The sequence below is a fragment of the Sylvia atricapilla genome, chromosome 9, assembly GCF_009819655.1.
Source record: "Sylvia atricapilla isolate bSylAtr1 chromosome 9, bSylAtr1.pri, whole genome shotgun sequence".
NCBI classification, from domain to species: domain Eukaryota; kingdom Metazoa; phylum Chordata; class Aves; order Passeriformes; family Sylviidae; genus Sylvia; species Sylvia atricapilla.
In genome coordinates this window covers 24,419,403-24,437,496 of record NC_089148.1, presented here as the reverse complement: position 1 = coordinate 24,437,496, position 18,094 = coordinate 24,419,403, and the positions used below count along the sequence as shown (strand labels likewise).

Below are 18,094 nucleotides of genomic sequence, written 5' to 3'. Positions count from 1 at the left end.
CCAAGGCCAGGCTGGACAGGGCTTGGAGCAGCCTGGGAGAGTGGAAGTGTTCCTGTCCCTGTCCCTGTCCTTGTCCCTGTCCCTGGGGTGGGATGGGCTGGGCTTTGAGGTCCTCCCAGCCCAACCCAGCCGGAGACTCTGTGATAACAATTTCGTTATTCCTGCTGCCAGCAGCTGTTTGAGGGCGAGTCAGGAGCTGCTGGGGCCACCAGGGGATGTGATGTCCAAGGGCTGCTGGCCACGGCCACCCCAGAGAGTGACACAGGTGACAGCTCTCAGTCAGGTGTGAGCTGTGAGCAGCACACCCACACCCTGCAGGGCTGATGGATGAAGTGAATTACACACAATTTCTGGGCTCGAGAGCTGTGTGACAGCAGTGTGCCCCCCGGGCCACAGCACAGGGATGGTGTGTGGGGGCTGGCAGGGGACAGCAGGTCCCCCCAAGCCCTGCCTGTCCAGGTGGCTCTCCAGGGGACAGCCACGTGCCCTCAGCAGGAGCACCCTCGCTGCCACAGGGATATGTAGAATTAGAAAGTTCTGCCTGATTCTCCAGGGGGTTGCAGGTGTCTCATGGTTCAAAGCATCCTTTATCATTGCTAAATCAGCCAAACCAGTACAAAATGGAGTGCAAGAAAAGTACCAATTCACGTCGGGCTTTGCCAGCGATACAAAAGGGACGAGCCTGACACCTCCAGCCAGGTGGGAATTTGGCTTCAGGGGAACATTCCGACATTCTAAAGATGCCACAGAACGGTTTGGGTTTCCTAAGGGGAAATGTTTTTACAGAGGTCACCTACTGGTGGTGGAGGAGGGAGGAACAAGGAGGAGTTGGTGCTACCCTGGAGCTCAGCCCTGCCCCTGGAGAGGAAAGAGCCTTTCCTGGGAGCCTGTAGCTCCTCTGTCCTCACCAGGGAGATTCCTTACGCTCAAAAGGATGCTTCAGCATTTCCCAAAACGCATTCCAGATTGGCTGGAGAGGAAGAGGAAAGTCGTGTTTCATGAAGGCACAACCATGCTGAATTGGCAGGAAGGAGGGGAGAGAACAGAAGCAGTACTGCGCAATGCAGTTATAGTACAAGGCTCATTCTTGAAACCTGAATATCATGCTAGAAGTAAATCTAGATATGTGTAATATTTTGAGGAAATATTTTGAAGGCAATGTTATTCGATTTTTTTTTTTACCTCAAAAAAGAACAAATGTTTTTTGTGTAAGTTTGGATAGAATGCTAGTTGAGAAGGGAACTGAATGTTTGTATTGCAGCCTTAAAGGAGCACATTTTTACTGCAATATCTTTTTTTTTTTTTGTAAACTACAGTCTGCGACTCAGCAGACCATGACTGAATGCTTCTGAAAACTTGTCGATTACAAACATGAAATCACAATTAATATCCTCTAAAAGTAATTTCAGAGTTCTCACGTCTTAGAAAAGGACAATGTGTACTGCTCCACAAGGTAATGCAGCTAATCAAAAAAAAAAAGAAAAAAAAAAAAAAAAGGAGTCGAATTAAAGTATTTACATAATGAGCAATTCTACAGAAGGCGATCATCCCCATGTAAGCACTGATTATATCCCACGCTGCTTTTAACAAACTCTACCAGATTGGATCCAGTCATCAGCACTTTCAGAGAATCCTTGAAAGCCTTTTATGGGTCTTTACATTTAGTGCAGAAGGATGTTCTTCAGGTAGAATATGCTGCTGAGGGAGGCCAGCGTCAACACCAGGGACCAGCAGGAGAAGAGCACCTCGGCGTGCCCGGTGATGCCGTACTGGGCTGTGCTGGGAGCTGCAAGGCAAGGACAGGGATCAGTGACAATTCCCATTCTCAGCCCCCTAAATTCTTATTTTCCATGAGTTATTCTAAGCTGCCTCTCGGGGCAGCTGAAGAATTCCTCTGGGGAGCAGAGGCAGGGCTGTGAGCACAGCCCGACCCTGCTCCACCCCGCCCAGGGAACAGCCCTGCTTGCTCCAGGAGGAGAAATTGTGTTTTTTTAAGGCAAGCACTTCAAAACAGGAATAATCGATCCGTTTTTAAGTTCCCCAGCATTGAGATCTGCAGTGCAATCAATGAGAGGTGGCTGCATGAAGCTCTGGTGGAAAACGGCTCATTTTCTGCCCAGCTCCAGAAGCCAGAGTTTGACAATTGTGCTCAGCCAAAGACATTAATACTTATTTTGAAGAAATTGTATTTATTTGTTTACCACAAAGCCTTTTTCGACTTCCTGGCTAAATGCACACGAAGTGCAAAGAGGAGAAATACAAGAAATCAGAGTTGAGGAGCAAGGGAGGAGCTGGTCCCTGGGGCTGGGCTGGGGCAGGAATGTCCCAGCTGTGCCTCAGGGATGGACCTGGCAGAAACCACGTCCTTGAGAGGACAAGGGGAACGGCCTCAAGCTGGATGAGTGTTGATTTAAACAGGATTTTGGGCAGGAATTGTTCCCTGGGAGGGCGGGGAAGCCCTGGAATAGAATTCCCAGAGCAGCTGTGGCTGCCCCTGGATCCCTGGCAGTGCCCAGGGATGGGGCTTGGAGCAGCCTGGGACAGTGTCCCTGCCATGGCAGGGGTGAGAATGGGATGGGATTTCAGGTCCTTTCCAACCCAAACCATTCCAGGATCCTGTGAAAACCATGGGTTTGCTCTTGGAAAGGCACAGGCACAGGAGCTGTTCCCTCACCCTGCACCAAACCCTGTTTGCTTTCACACCCTCCCCAGCCCCAGAGCAGCTCAAATCCTGGAACACAAACCTCCCTTCAGTGTCTGTGCAGAACCTGGAGCTCCATTTTTAGCCTGTGACATTTCATTTGGCGCAGAGAATGTGACACAACCCCAAACCCTCTGCTTTCCCCCACACAGAAAGGTTCAGGTAATAAGCCCCAAACAAGATGAAACTTGGTTTCAAAGCTCAGTTTAGTGGCTGATGACTCTGACTAACTGCAGGCCAGGGCACCTCCTGTCCTCTCATTAAAAAGGGACTTTCTGTGCTAAGTCAGGACGCCAAATCAACCTTTAATTCATGACGAGGGCTGGGCCAGGAAGCTGAAGCATAACACAGGTGCTCTTTCATTTTGTGCCATGAAAAGAGTTTTCCCCAACTTCAAGATAATATGAACTACGGTGGCTATAAAAGCCAGCGGAAAATTATGTAAATCTGATTTCCTGCATATGAACCAGCTCTGTCTTTCCAAGGCTTATTAAATCATCCCTGGATTGTTTCTGCACAAAGGCAAGAGGGGAGTTAATGGGGGGAAAATGCACGGACTTGGGGAGATAATAGAAAAGAGTTACAGTTCCCAAAGCAGCCAAAGCAAGAGAATTGGATGGGAAAGAAACCTGGAGGAGAAGCAAACCCGGAGAAGCTTCATTATCAATTATGATGTCACACGAGGCCTACTGGATGACACACCACTTAAAATATTGGGCTAGACTCTTAAAAATTCTTAAAAATTAATTTTCTCCTGCAGACTTTTCCCCCTCAGAATGTTGATTAACTTTCCCTGAATTCTTTGCTGGCCAAGCAAAACGCCGTCAGCATTTTATTAATAAAATTCCGTAGATTTGTGCTGATACATAAACTTCCAAAACAAACACACCTTTAAAATTTAAAGGCTCTTAGCGTGGTCTGCCCAGTCCTTGATGTACTCTGAGCAATTATTTTGGTAAGGACTGAGCAGCCCTTCCTTTCCTGAGCATTTGCTGTGCGAGGCCACGCAAGGTCGCTTTGTTCTTGGACTTGGCAATTTTCAAAGCACTTTTTGATGCTTCTCTGTGTCAGACTAAGCCCTCAGTTTGGGGGGGAAAAAAATGAAAAGGTTAAAATGTTTGAGAATAGAATAAACCAGCTGCCTTTTTTTTTTTCCCCTACTGAAATATTACCGTGTCATTGTTTCACATACACACAAACGAGCTCCCAGTCTTAATATTTATGCAGGGAGGTAATGGTGGGGGAATGTGTGATTAGGCTTTAAATAAAAGCTGGAATTATTTGAGTCTGTGATTACACCTGCAGCCCTCCTGGGCATTTCCATAAGCCCCATCACACAGACCTGATTTCCCAAAGGGTTTGGGTGCCCAGAGAGGGGAAGCAGAGCTCTGTCAAGGGGGTTCAGGTTGGGCATCAGGAATTTCTCCATGGAAGGGGCTGCCCAGCCCTGGGAAGTTTGGATTCCACATCCCTGGGGAGATCTCAAAGACCCAAAATGTGGCACTTGGGGACACGGGTGGCCCTGGCAGTGCTGAGAGTGGTTGGGTTGGATGGTCTGGGGAGGGCTTTTCCAGCCTAAATGATTCCGGGATTTTCTGGTCTGGTGCTGCAAATTCACTTCAGAGCCCCTGGGAGTGATACCTTGAAATGCCTTAACAGAAAGTGAATTTCCATCATCTAGAAAAAGATTAAAAGGAGCTCCACGAACAGCCTGATGCCTGAAATATCAAATGACCCAGGACTGAGAAGACGCAGCGAGTTTAAAATGTCAGCTGCAGCCACTGAGGGGTAATAATTTACTTTCATGCTACTGGGGAAGTCAAATTTTCCTCAGAGCCAGAGTGGCTGCATGCCTCTGGGTGAGGGAGGAACACACAGAGCATCACCAGGGCGCTAGGGAGGACTCCCACAGGGACTGGGGTTGGAAACTGAGCTTGGAGGGGACCCTAAATATCCTCCCAGGGGAAGGAGAAATCCACCCCAGTGCCAGGCATACCCACGTGCCTTTGTAAACTCTCCTTTTTTTCCCAATTTAGGGATTATTGTGCCTAATCCTAATGTTTTACACCAGCCAGCACTTGTGGAAATATTTAAGACACCCTTAGCACAGATAGGATTATATTCAGACATCTCTCCTGGTGCTGAAGAGAAAGGAACAAAGTCATATTATATCGGTATCTCTAATTAATACAAGAGATTAGGAGAAGTGCTATGCTGGAACACACAAACCAGCATTTCCTAACACCAAGGGCTGCATTAACCAGAAATAATTATAAGCTTTAATGCTGATGCTGTGTAGACAAAAGCACAGACCCCTTTAGGTTGTCTGAATAAGCAAGACTAATTCTGTTAAATGGATTATGCAGGGGGATGTTAATAAGCGTTTCATTTAACTATATTCAGGTTAATCATTTACTAAAGGAAAGCCTTAATAAATTGGATTTTTTTTTTTTTTGGTGCAACGTTTAAAATATACAGAGAAGGAAGGAATAAACTGACTCAAGGTCAAAGCAGTAAGGCAGAAGAGAAAAAAAAGAGAATGGAAAAAGGCTAGGCTGTCAAATAAGGTTCTTCTAAAAGAAAAGATGGGGAGATAATGGGCCTCAGAAGGCTCGGGCGAGGCCCAGGGATAACATCTCTACATTTTGTTACACTTGAAGCTGGTGGAGGATTTATGGCTGTGGAGGAGAAGGTCGACAGTCTATAAAAGACTCTGTTAGGGAGCAGCAGCAGCAGTGATGGTGAGACATTCATTTTGAAGAATTAAGGATTTTAGTTAAACTAGATATTGCTGAGGTAGGACAGACAAACTTCCCTTTGTTAACAGAAGCCAAATTTAAGGAACTGATAAATCAGGAGGCCTGTCAAATTATGTTTGTGCTTTCTGACTAGTCAATAGTCTCCAAGAATACCATACAATCATAAATCAGATAGTCCTGGGAAAACAGGATCCAGGTGTCACCAACACCAAAAGGTTAAAAAGTCAAAGGGAGGAAGACCCATCTTACTTCATCATTTTGAGACCCCACCCCATAAGAAGGACCACGGACCCATTTCAAAGAACAAACTACACACCCTTAATTGCTTTTTGCCTAATTACCATATGGAGCAGGGACTGGGATGGAGCAGAGTTATGAATATGCATTTGTGTTTGGGGTATTCCACACTCCTGTCCATAAACAGACCCTGTGAGCATCTGTGAGTTGTGGGGTGTATTTGGGAGCTAATCCTGCACACTGCCCGTCGTCGTGATAAACACACACTTTCTAACTTTAAATGTAATAAACATACACTTTCTAACTTCAGACATAATAAGCACACACTTTCTAACTTTAAATGTAATAAACACGCACTTTCTAACTTCAGACGTAATAAACATACATTTTCTAACTTTAAATGTAATAAACACACACTTTCTAACTCCAAACTGTTAGAGAGTCTTTGCCCCTCATGGTTGGATATCGGTATGAGATCAATATCCATATTTTTAATAATTCCGTGGGCAGGGGATGCCTGCAGAGCTCTGGACCAGCTCCTGCGGGCTGAGGGAAGAGGCAGGAGCAGAAATCTCTCCCTGGAGGCCGGGAAGGATCAGGAAAAAGCTCGACCTTGGGGGAACAAAACCTTGGAGTGTTGTCTGAACAGGAATCAGCGGAGATGGGGATTTGTTTGGTCTTATGCAAATGCAATCACGCTCCAGGCTGAGACAGGGAATGCGCCGGGTGGGAAGGCAGCAGTGGAGTGAAATAGTGAAATCCCTCAGCCGGAGGGAGAGGGCCCTGCTGGAGGTTTGCCAGATGGGGCAGTGATTAAACACGGCTCTGGCCACCACCATAACGCCTGTGAAATGCTGGGGAAATGCCTTTGGAGCGTGGTTCTCTGCAGCCTGGTGTCCTCTGTGCCTGGCAGGGGCTAAAATATCCTGAGTGTGCTGCTGGCCCTGACTGGGAACAGTCCCGGGGTCAGTCCTGGGGTCAGTCCTGGGGTCAATTCTGGTTCCCTCAGGACAAGAAGGACCTGGAGGGGCTGGAGCATGTCCAGGGCAGGGAATGGAGCTGGGAAGGGGCTGGAGAATCCCTGAGGGAGCTGGAAAGGGGCTAGAGCCCCAGGAGGGGCTGAGGGAGCTGGAAAGGGGCTGAGCCTGGAGAAAAGGAGGCTCAGGAGGGACCTTGTGGCTCTGCACAACTCCCTGCCAGGAGGGGACAGCCGGGGGGATTTGGGATCTGCTCCCAGGGAACAGGGACAGGAGGAGAGGGAACGGCCTCGGGCTGAGGGGAGGCTCAGAGTGGATATTTGGGAATATTCTTTCATGGAAGGGTTGTCCAGCCCCGGCACAGCTGCCCGGGGCAGAGGTGGAAGCTGTAGGGACAAGGATTCTGGCAGGAATGTCCCATGAGCCTGTCCCCTCCCACAGCATCATCCCAGGAGCAATTCCAGCTCCAGAAATTCCAGGGCACAGCGCCCTGGGACACGGGGCTGCAGGCTGGGGAAGGATCTCCCTTTTGTGAATTATCTGGCAGGAAAAGCTCAGCACTCCCCAGACAAATCTCCCTGAAAATCCTTGGGGAAGGACAGGGAATATTGCAGGAGCTGCCCAAGGCTGCCTCTGCCCCATGGATAAGCCAGAGACACGGAGGATAAAGCTGGGAACTGCCAGGTGCTTAACAGAGGGGCTTTATCATCCTCTGGGATGGGAGTGTTGGCAGACAGATGCTGGAGATGAGCCCCAGAAGAGTGATGGGGTTGATAAGAGAGGGGTGCTATCAGGACGTGTCCATCAGCATTCACACAGGGCTGCTGGCAGGGCAGGAACTGGAAAACAAAATGCTGATTTGTCCTTATTTCAAATTTAAATGAATAAAAAAAAGCGGTTTATGAGTCTTCAAATGGGAAAACAGGGGCTAAAATATGATTGCTAGAGCTGCAGAGGCAAAAATCAGCTGTTTGTTGTGCTGAAATCTGAAAGCTTAGTATTTTAAACACTTGAGATCTGCCACCAGCAATGTCTTAAAGTGAAATATTATCCCACTCTGTGTTTGTGCATGCACAGAAAATGAGACAAAAGCATTTCTTGTTTCAAGTCATGAAACCCCAGTTGGGATGTGCCCTGTGTCTAATGCAAAACCCATCTTGATGCTGATTTCGACTGAGGCAAAATATAAAATATGATATTTACAGGTTGAAAAAAAAGAGGCAAGCAATGAACACCTGGTAACCATGGCCACCAGTTGGGTCAGTCTGAACTGTGGGGATCTTTTCCTGGGAATTGGGGTCCCTGGGAACTGTCCCAAGGAGGCGAAGGAGACAGAATTTCCCTCTCTGCCCTCCACAGTCACAGTCACCTTTCCCATTCCCCGACAAATAACTCATGCTAAATACTGTAAACAGCCACGGACTCATTTCAGACTGCTAAAAATACACCCAGATTTTAAAGTCAGATCATTTTTTGCTTGGTGAGGGTGGTGGGGCAGCCAGCCCCAGAGTGCAGTGCCCAAACCAGAGCTGTGAAATGGGGGTGACAGCCCTGGGAGCTGGGGATTTGGGCTGGGATGGAGGCTCAGGGATGGGGAAAAGGGGGTTAAGGGTCTCAAATAACCCTCTGGAACAGAGCATTTCCCAAGTCAGCAACAGCTCAAGGGCACTGGGTGGCTCCTCACTCAGTGGTACCTAAAACCCCCTGCAGTACCTGGTGCCTCTGTGGGATCTCGCTGTGGTTCCTGCTCGGTCCTGGAGAGGAGAAGCTCCAGGGAGAGCTCAGAGCCCCTGGCAGGGCCTAAAGGGGCTCCAGGAGAGCTGGAGAGGGACTGGGGACAAGGGATGGAGGGACAGGACACAGGGAACGGCTTCCCAGTGCCAGAAGACAGGGCTGGATGGGAGATTGGGCAGGAATTTCTCCCTGGGAGGTTGGGCAAGCCCTGGAATAGAATTCCCAGAGCAGCTGTGGCTGCCCCTGGATCCCTGGCAGTGCCCAGGGCCAGGCTGGACACTGGGGTTGGAGCAGTCTGGGACAGTGGGAGGTGTCCCTGCCATGGCAGGGGTGGCACTGGATGATGTTTACAGCCCCTCCCAAGCCAAACCATTCCAGGATCCTGTGGGTGTCCCTAAGTGTCCCAGGATCAGGGCACTGGAGCTGCTGTGGCAGTGCAGGACCAACTTTAGTGACAACTCCAGAAACAGCCCCAATTCCCAGCCCTCACACACTGCTGGGGTGCCTCTTCAATGGCATTTCATCTGGACAGAGATAAACTGATGGTATCAAACAGAAACGCCTTCCCTGAAATGGTGCCCAGGAAAAGAGCCCCTCCCATGCCTTGGTGGGTGAGTGAAGCTGAGCACAGAGAGCTCCGGGTGTGACGGGATGAAATAGTGCAGCCCTGATGGACTCGGGGTCTGCTGCAGGGAATATTTCACAATCCCAGGAAGTATTTATGAGGAAAACTACTGTGAGGGAACAGAATGAAATTTGGCTTTATACATCATCCTTTCTACCCCAGATTGTCCCATTTCTTTGTGCAGCTCAGGAGCACAGTGGTGTTGGAAAAATGAAACATCTCTGAGGAGCTCCTGAGAGATGGATGGGAACAGCCTTGAGGGATGAGCTGACCTGGAACAGTCAGAGATGTGAGCCCCAGCCCTGGGATGAGCCTGGGATGCTTAACGAGATCACCACCTCATCCCTGCCCGGAGAGGGCAGAGATCAGCCAAGAGATCACCACAGTGGTTAAGAGGACATTGAGAATAAACCATGAAAGTGCCAGAGAAAGCACTGGGAGAAGTGAGATGCTCATTCCCACTCCCATTATCATTTCCACTCCCATTCCCGTTCCCATTCCCATTCTTATTCCATTCCCACTCCCATTCCCATTCCATTCCCACTCCCATTCCTATTCCATTCCCATTCCATTCCCATTCCCATTCCTATTCCATTCCCATTCCCATTCCCATTCCCATTCACACCCCCATCCCTATCCCCATCCCCATCCCCATCCCCATTCCCATTCCATTCCCATTCCCACTCCCCATCCCAGTGCTGCAGGCTGTGGCTCAGTTCCAATCCCTATCCCACTCCAGGAGGTCTGGGAAGGTTCCTCAGGGAAGGAGGAAGAGCCAAGCACTGAGGCTCTCCATGAGGGACATTCCCACACCAAGGGACGGGGAAACTTTGGATGCACCTGCCAGAGCTCCAGCTGGATGAATTCCCTGCTCTCACAGGGGATGAGCAGCACAGCCAGGCAGGGAAAACTCAGCTCAGGTTCCTGTGGAAGCAAAGAGCTCAGGGCTGCTGGTGCAGATCATCCTGGCAGCCTACAATAACTGCTTCCCTGACAATGTGCCTCTCATTTGTACGTGTCACGTTGGAGACAAGGGAAAGCATTTTAATGTGACAGAAAAATTTGACTTGGGAGCTAATTACTTTAATTTGAGAGAATTTTTGGCTCATCTGCATACTTGACAATTATTTACAACTTACATTGGTAATTAGAGGTTGGGTCTTGTGCTGAAATATTGCAAATGGCTTTGGAGACATTTGCTGATCCTCCTAACTTTGAGAGGAAATGAATTTATTAGTAGTTAATATGTAAAATATTTGTACTTCTGACCTTTTGTTAAACATTCTTCCTATATTTTAAATGATTGGTTGTCAGAGCCATTTTTCTCCAAGTGACGTGTGACATTGTAAATAAGCTCTTGAATTAAGCAGCACATTAAATCTCCGTGTTCAGTGGCAACCTTTGATAGTTCTCATATATCAGGAAGACTTTGTTGGTTCTGCTGTGTTGAGGCAATGTCATACAGCAGCATGAATGATAATTTTTCACACTGAACTTTCCAGTTTCTGCACGGTTTCCACATCATTCTTGTGCTTCTGACAAAAGATGTGGACTTGAGCAGGTTGGAACATGATTTCTCTCCTTTTTTTTGGTGTACAAGGAAGGAAGGTTTTGGCTGGAAGTGCTGGTAGCCTTTCAGCAAATGTTCCACAGAGGAAGTGGAATTTCTAAGATGTGGGGTTTATTCAGATTTCTGCTGGTTTTCTTGAGCACTTCTGGTGGGTTCCTCTTGGTCCTATTTCTGCATGGTGCACGTATTCCTCTCTTTTTATAGGAGTATTAAACCCCCCCATAATCCATGGAAACTTATTCCCAAACTGTGCCAATAGCCAAGGAATTAATCACCAACAGTGTTTTGATGAGAAGAAGGTGAGTGGATAAAATAAACAACCAAATCCAACTGTTTGCTAATTCCAGAAGTTACAGTGGCACCTCAAATCACAACGGGCCCAGGCTGGGCCAGGGGGCGCTCAGGGATATCCAGCAGGAATGTCCATCCCTCCATATGGAATCCTCCAAAAAGAGGATCCAGGGAAAGTCACACCCATAAAGGGGATCCAGGGAAAAGAAAAGGAATCCAGGGAAAAGAAAGAGGATCCAAGGAAAGTGACCACGAAAAAGGGGATCCAGTGAAAATCACCTCCATAAACAGGATCCAGGGGAAAATCACCTCCATAAAGGGGATTCAGGGAAAAGAAAGGGGGTCCAGGGAACAGTGACCTCAATAGAGGGGATCCAGGGAAAGTCATCTCCATAAAGGGGATTCAGAGATAAGTCACCACTGTAAAGGGGATCCAGGGAAAAGTCACCTCCATAAAGGGAATCCAGGGGGAAATTCGGTTCCATAAAGGGGATCTGGGGGAAAATTCACCTCCATAAAGGGGATCCAGGGGAAAATTCGGTTCCATGAAGGGGATCCAGGCTTGCTGGCCCCTGAAATCCCTCCAGCACCCATTCTGACAGAACCTTCCTGTGCCCGGCAGCAGGGAGAGCAGAGCAGGTTCCCCTCTCCTTCCCCCGTGGGCAGCCGAGGCTGTGGGCACTCTTCCTCCCCTGCAGCAAAAGCTGAGCCCGCTCATGAGGGATGATTGCAATTTCCACGGGGCTGTGTACGCAGGGAGCAAACATAACTCATCACGGCCTGAGCTATTTGCTCTTCAGATCCCAGAGCGTTTGTCTCCCAGCCCTGACGTGACATTAACTATTCATGGAGCTCCAGAGTGTTCAAACACTGCCCCAGTGAAATTGTTGCTACTTTTCAACTTGATGGAGACCTTCCCCGAGGCAGACGGTGCTGCAGGCAGGCACTGCACACGTCTGGGGTATGGGAATGAGCCCCCCAGCCCCTGGGCTCCTCCTCCTGCCTGATCCCCTCCGTGTGGGGTGGATTTAATGCCTGGACATTTCCCTGGTTTGTCACTGAACGCTCCCTTTGTCACCTGCAGCAGTGGCTGCCAGGGGAGGGATCCACCTCCTATTATCCCTGACCTCACTGAGGGATCCATCTCCCATCCCTGACCTCACTGGGGGATCCATCTCCCATCCCTGACCTCACTGAGGGATCCATCTCCCATCCCTGACCTCACTGAGGGATCCATCTCCCATCCTTGACCTCACTGAGGGATCCATCTCCCATCCTTGACCTCATTGAGGGATCCATCTCCCATCCCTGACCCCACTGGGGGATCCTTTTGTATGAATGGGCAGGCCCTGGAATAAAATTCCCAGATTTGCTGTGGCTGCCCCTAGAGCCCTGGCAGTGCCCAAGGCCAGGTTTTGGAGCAGCCTGGGACAGTGGGAGGTGTCCCTGCCCACCCGGGGGTGGCACTGGGTGGGATTTATTTAAGGCCCCTCCCAACCCAAACCAGTCTGTGATTCTGTGGTTCCATTTACCTTCATCCACTGTTCCCTAAGATGAATTATTTGGGATTATTTCAGCAGCAGGAGCTGATTTGCCATCGGGAGGACTCTGAGCTCTTGCAGCTGCCGGTGGGTGGGAGGGAATGATCCCCCCACAGCCATTTGGGGCTGGATTTCTGCTGGGGGTCTCTTTGCAGAGCCCCTCACCCCTCCTGCCTGCTGCTGCTCTGCAGCTTTTCCTGCTGCTGGAGGATTTTGCATCAGGAAGCTTTTCATGCCCCAGCCTTCCCCACTCGCTATTCAGCTTAATCCTGAGGATTTTGGAGACATTATGGCTCAGCTTTGCATATGTTATTACACAGAAGAGAGGAAAGAATACCCCCAATAGCTGAGATTTTTCAAAGCTGACTGGGAGTTTTAGGCACGCAGGTTCTGTTAAGAGTCATGCCTTTGAAAATCTCTATCAATTAGTACAGAATTTTGGTGCTTCTGGGACAGAGATGGATGCCTTAAAACTGACTCTGATAGTCTTATAAGACACATTCTGCCTCAAAACCAATCTTTTTTTTTGCCTGGTTTGTACGTGTATAACCCCTAAGTACTAAAATCCTTCAGGTTTCTCCAAGCCCTGATGGGGAATTGGCCGGTGATAATCTGCATTGAGCAGGGTGGGATTCCCAGCTCTCTGTAAAACACGGCTCCTTCTGTTGGGGCTGGACTGGTTCCCTCCAGCTGAGGCTGTTCAGTGGCTCTGGGAAAAGGGAACACGACCTGGGGCTGTGCAGGTGGGATGGGCTGGGCACAGCAGGCTGCGGGGTTGGGATGCTCACACACGGCTCATTCCTGCAATGCCTCTGACATTTCATTTCCCCAGCACCACCGTGCTCCTCAGCCACACAGAAATGGGACAGACCTCAAGTCTAAAGGTTGGTGGATAGAGCCAAATTTCACTCTTTGCTTTGACAGCTTCCTGCGGATTATTCGAACAACACCCCGTTTCCCGACTGGAAAATGCTCCCCCCGTTCTTTCCCTCCCGAGCTTTCCAAAGCCCTGCATTGCCCGGCCCTGGCACAAAGCTCATTCCGGGTGGATTTGAGCAGCGGGGAGGCTGAAGGGGAGACAACCCCTGAGAGCAATCAGGGACAGAGGGAGGCTGAGCCCATCACTCCTCACTGCACGGAGATTCTCGCTGCGTGCGGAGAGAGGAACGCACAAGGCTGAGTCATCCACCGCGGAAAAGAGGAGGACAAGAGGCGCCAAGATCAATCTTTAACCGCGGTGTTAGAAGTGCTGGGGAATTCATTCGTTCTTTTTACAGAGATATCCTGTATAAAATATACACTGCATCAAATGCCTCCTCCTCCTCGAAATAAAAGTGTGGTGCAACTACAATTCGCTTCCAGGAATAGGAGGCCCGTTCATCTGCAAAATAAAAGGAGTCTCCACCAGGAGATGGGTCCTCTCAGGAGCTGGGACTGCCAATGACCCGGTGATAACACCTCATTGGGATCTTATCTCTATTGGCCGGTGGAGTGTGAATGCCAAGGTCCCCCAAATCTAATCAGGAGCCCCAACACTGCCCAGAAAACCATTCCCCAGACGGGCAGAGGGAAAGAAAGGAAATATGAATTTGAGCACCCACAGAGTGGAAAATGGGGTGAGGCAGCTTTTGCCTCTGGCAAGAAAAGCTGTATCAAACTGGAGTGTGTGTGGGCAGGGTTGGTGACCAGGGAGGACAGGGCTCGCTGTGGGATCTGAGGGTCACCCAGCATCGACCCCGGGGTCTGTGCTGAACGATTGATTCTGGCTTTTTCCATAAAATTCTATTCCGCCAAATCTTATCAATAAAGTGGCATTCTTTTATGAAATTGGACTCGTTATTTATAACACGCGGTGTTTGGAGGGACAGCACTGCTGGATGTCCCAGTGTCACCCAGTGTCCCCCAGTGCCACCCAGTGCTCAGTGTGGGTGACAGGAGCAGGCTGCCACTCACCCTCCGAGCTCATCTCCCGCTGCCTCACACCAGCAGCTCTTTCTGATGGAAATCTCTGACTCAGCAGCTGAAAACGGGGAGGGGAAAATGTTTTGCACAGCTTCCATCTTAATGAAAAGCATCTTTAAAATTTTAATCAGACGGCTCCATGCTGTTCCGTGGATTCGGAGGCTCAGTTAAAATCTGGGCTCCCTGAAAATCATGAACAGGAGCAGGTGCCAGTGATAAAGGAATATTCATTGGGTTGTTCAGAGCTGCTGCCTGAACCTGTTACAACCCTGCTCTTGGAAGGATGCGGGGCTGGCTCAGCTGTCACGGCTCTACCTACAAATTTTGGCCCATTTTTCTTTAACCCAGAGAGCCTCTTGGAAAAACCCACCCTCAGCCTTTCCTGGGCTTCCTGGTGACAGGTTAAGAGCTCATCTGGAAACTATGAAGAAGGACAAATCCCAGGTTAAAACCCACCACAGAAGGCTGGGCCCTGCAACTGTGTGTGCTGAGGAGAAGGAAAAGGCGCAGCGACGCAGCTTTGGGACATCAGGTTCAGAGGAGGGAAATGGCTGATCCTGTGTCATCCTGGGATGTTGTTTTCCACCCTGGCTGGGAATATTGTTGGCAACTCCATCAAAATGTCCATGTTGCGCAGATATTCTAAATGCAGCTGGCATGGAACTGAAATTTCCATTTGGTGCGAAATTCAGACAGGGAAAAGACAAAAAAAGAAGAAGTGTTGCCTGGAATGAGATGGGGAGCCTGGAAGGAAGCCAATGTATTTTTTTTTTTCCCCCACTCAAAACTCAACAGGCCTTTATTTGAATTTCTTTAAAACTGACATATTCATGGAGTTTTCAAACAGGCTTTTTCTGACAAGTCCCCTAATCCCCCAAGCCTTCCCTCCCTCAACAACCCAAGTTTGTCAGATCCTTCCCTGCCAGCTGTAGCTGTAGGCTCCTCCACATTCCACGCAGAGCTGGGCCCTCCCTGAAGTTATGGATACACAGCTCTATATACATTTTAAATCTCTGCACATGGCCACCCATCTCATCGAGATGGATATATGCATATTTATTCCTGTACAATTCCTGTAGTCAGCCAGTTCTGGCTGATCAAACCTTCACTTAAAACATATCCTTCTGTGATAAATAAAAACACGGACTGCTCTCTTCCTGCTGGTGAATCACATTCTGGAATCTCCTGCTTGTCTTCTCTCAGTCAGAGCTGGGGCTTGTCTCAGGCTCGGGGAAGGTGTAAACAGGTTGTATAAAGAACAAGGGAACAGCTGGGGCTGTGCCTGGGGAGGTTTGGGTTGGATTTTGGGAAAGGTTCTTCCCCCAGAGGGTGCTGGCACTGCCCAGATCCCCAGGGAATGGGCACAGCCTGAGGCTGCCAGAGCTCCAGGAGGGTTTGGGGATGCCCAGGGTGGGATTGTTGGGGTGTCTGTGCAGGGAAGGGGCTGGATCAATGATCCTTGGGTCCTTTCCAGCTCGGGATATTCCATCATTCCATGAATATCTGTGTTTTAAACCCCACTAACTGCAGGAAGCCAGAGCTGTCCTGGGAAGAGCCCTCCCCGTGTTCCCATGCTGGAGTTCCTACACACAACACACACCTGACCCCATCTACAACATCCTGAACTGATCTGGCTACTGATAACCCCCCAGCACCAAGGACACTGATCCTGGGGGCTGAGAACCTCCCTGCAGGGTGAGCATCCCTCCGAGATGGGGAGGAATCTGCGGGGCCCATCCCCGGCATCAGCGAGAAAACAGCAACAGGAGGTTAAGCATCTTTGCACCTTCCCCATCCTCCACCCTTCCCAGAGCCTCCAGCAGCCATTTCACACCTGGCCCTGCTCTCCTGGCATCTCTCAGAAGCACTCCTCGGCTGAAACGTGCGATTCCAGCCAACTGATCGATGTGTGAGATGGTAAAATATTCAGGATCCTCAGAGCAGCTTCTTCCCCTAAGTGGGCTTCTCATATTCGTGGGAAAACTCATTAATATTGAAATCCCCACTGACAGAAGGCTTGTAGGCAACACAGTATCAGGGAAAAAAAAAACATCCTTGTATTTTACATGCCGGCTTAGAGAGTGGGAATCAATGGACTAAAAACGACCTAGTTCTAGTCCTATTTTTCAGCTGATAGAAAGCAGCTCTCTTGATATTAAATAATGCATCTCTTCAGCAAGCAGTGAATAATATGATTTAGTGTGTTCAAACATTGTGCTGGAATGAGGATGCAGGCTCTGAACACGCTGAATGTCACCGAGCACACCCTGAGACGCTGGTTGAGCTCAGGTAGGGATGTTTACCTAATTCCACACACGCACTCCGGGGCTCTGCCTTCCCGAGGAGGGTGACAAACACAGGGCTCAGCTGCTGGCAGAGCAGGTGAGTGCAGCCCGGGAAGGCAGCGCTTTTCCTGCAGGGTGTAATTCCCACAGAGCTGACAGTGCAGGTGCAGGGGCTGGCTGAGTGCAGGGACCAGCTTTGCCTGGCACACGGAGCCACGCTGGAATTTCACACCTGCCTGGGCTCTGACATGCAGCAGCAGTGCCCACCGTGTGCTCGGAGCACAGAGCTTTCAGCTGAGGAACAAGGAGGTTGAATATATTGATTTTTTTTTTTTTTTTGAGTTGTTCACCTGTTTGCTGCCAAACTACTCCCAGCAAGACCTGATAGCCCTCCCTCTGTTTTATAGCAGTTACCTGGGACAGAAGAACCTCTGCTCTTCTGGGACTGGCACTGCAGAGGGGTGGAGAGGGGAGACTCTGCCTTCCCTCCCAGCTGGGATATTTGGGAGGCAATGAAGTGCCCACCAAGCATCCAAAGCTCTCAGAACAAACACACACCTGCTCCTAACAGGATTTAGAAGTTAAATTTGCCATGACCCAGGACCTGTTACTCAAACTCTGGATCACCTTTTCACCCTCCTTTAGTGTTTTGGGATGCTGTTTTCCATCCTGGCTGGGAATGTTGCTGGGTCATTTGCACCGACCCAGGCAGGACCTGTTACCCGAAATCTGGATCATCTTTTCATGCCCCTTTAGTGTCTTGGCAGGAATTCCAGGAAGAGGGAGAAAGAAAGAGCAGTTTGGCCGATGCAGCCCATCTGGCTCTGTCCCCTGCCCCAGGGTTTGCTGCACCAGTGTCTCCTGCTGCCATGCAGAGCCCTCCAGCTGCAGGAGCACGGTGCCTTCCTCACCAACAGGCAGAGCTGACGGCAAGAGAGAGCTGAAAATTCCCAATTTCGGAGCCCAACCCCGCAGATTCTCCTTACACAAAATCACTGATTGATTTAAATGGGATTTGCAACTGCACAAGAGGAGAAAAACTGGAGGGGTTGGCAGGTTTCCCGTGAAACAAACAGAGCCTGCCTGAAACGAGGTATTATTTGGTATTCTGGCATATTAAACGTGTTAGATATGCAGAAAGGCAAAGCAGGGAGAAGCAACTGAAGTTCAAGGAGTTGTCCAACCTGCCCAAGTGCTCACTTAAACACACGCTTTTGTTGCTGAGGAAATTAAATAACTTAAGGTCCTTCTCTCTCCAGCTCCAATTTTTATAAAAGTGCCTCATAAGATGTGAAATCATTAATTAAAGAAGATTCCTCAATTATTCTCTGTGACCTGTCACAGTTACTTGTTTAGTCAGCGTTAAGAATTCTACAACATCTTCAAAGGCTTTTCAAGACACCACCTGTGAA

General features: G+C 49.3%; 1 protein-coding gene across 2 annotated transcripts in view; it reads right to left on the bottom strand.

Annotated features, from left to right (window-relative positions):
* Positions 1-971: 971 nt before the first annotated feature.
* The window catches only part of NEGR1 (neuronal growth regulator 1), a 169,262-nt gene continuing 152,139 nt past the window's right edge, over positions 972-18,094 (bottom strand). For both annotated transcript variants that reach the window (XM_066325306.1, XM_066325307.1), the window contains one exon: positions 972-1,786. In XM_066325306.1, coding sequence (XP_066181403.1) covers positions 1,662-1,786 — 125 coding nt within the window. In that variant the 3' untranslated portion in view covers positions 972-1,661. The remainder of the gene's footprint in view (positions 1,787-18,094) is intronic.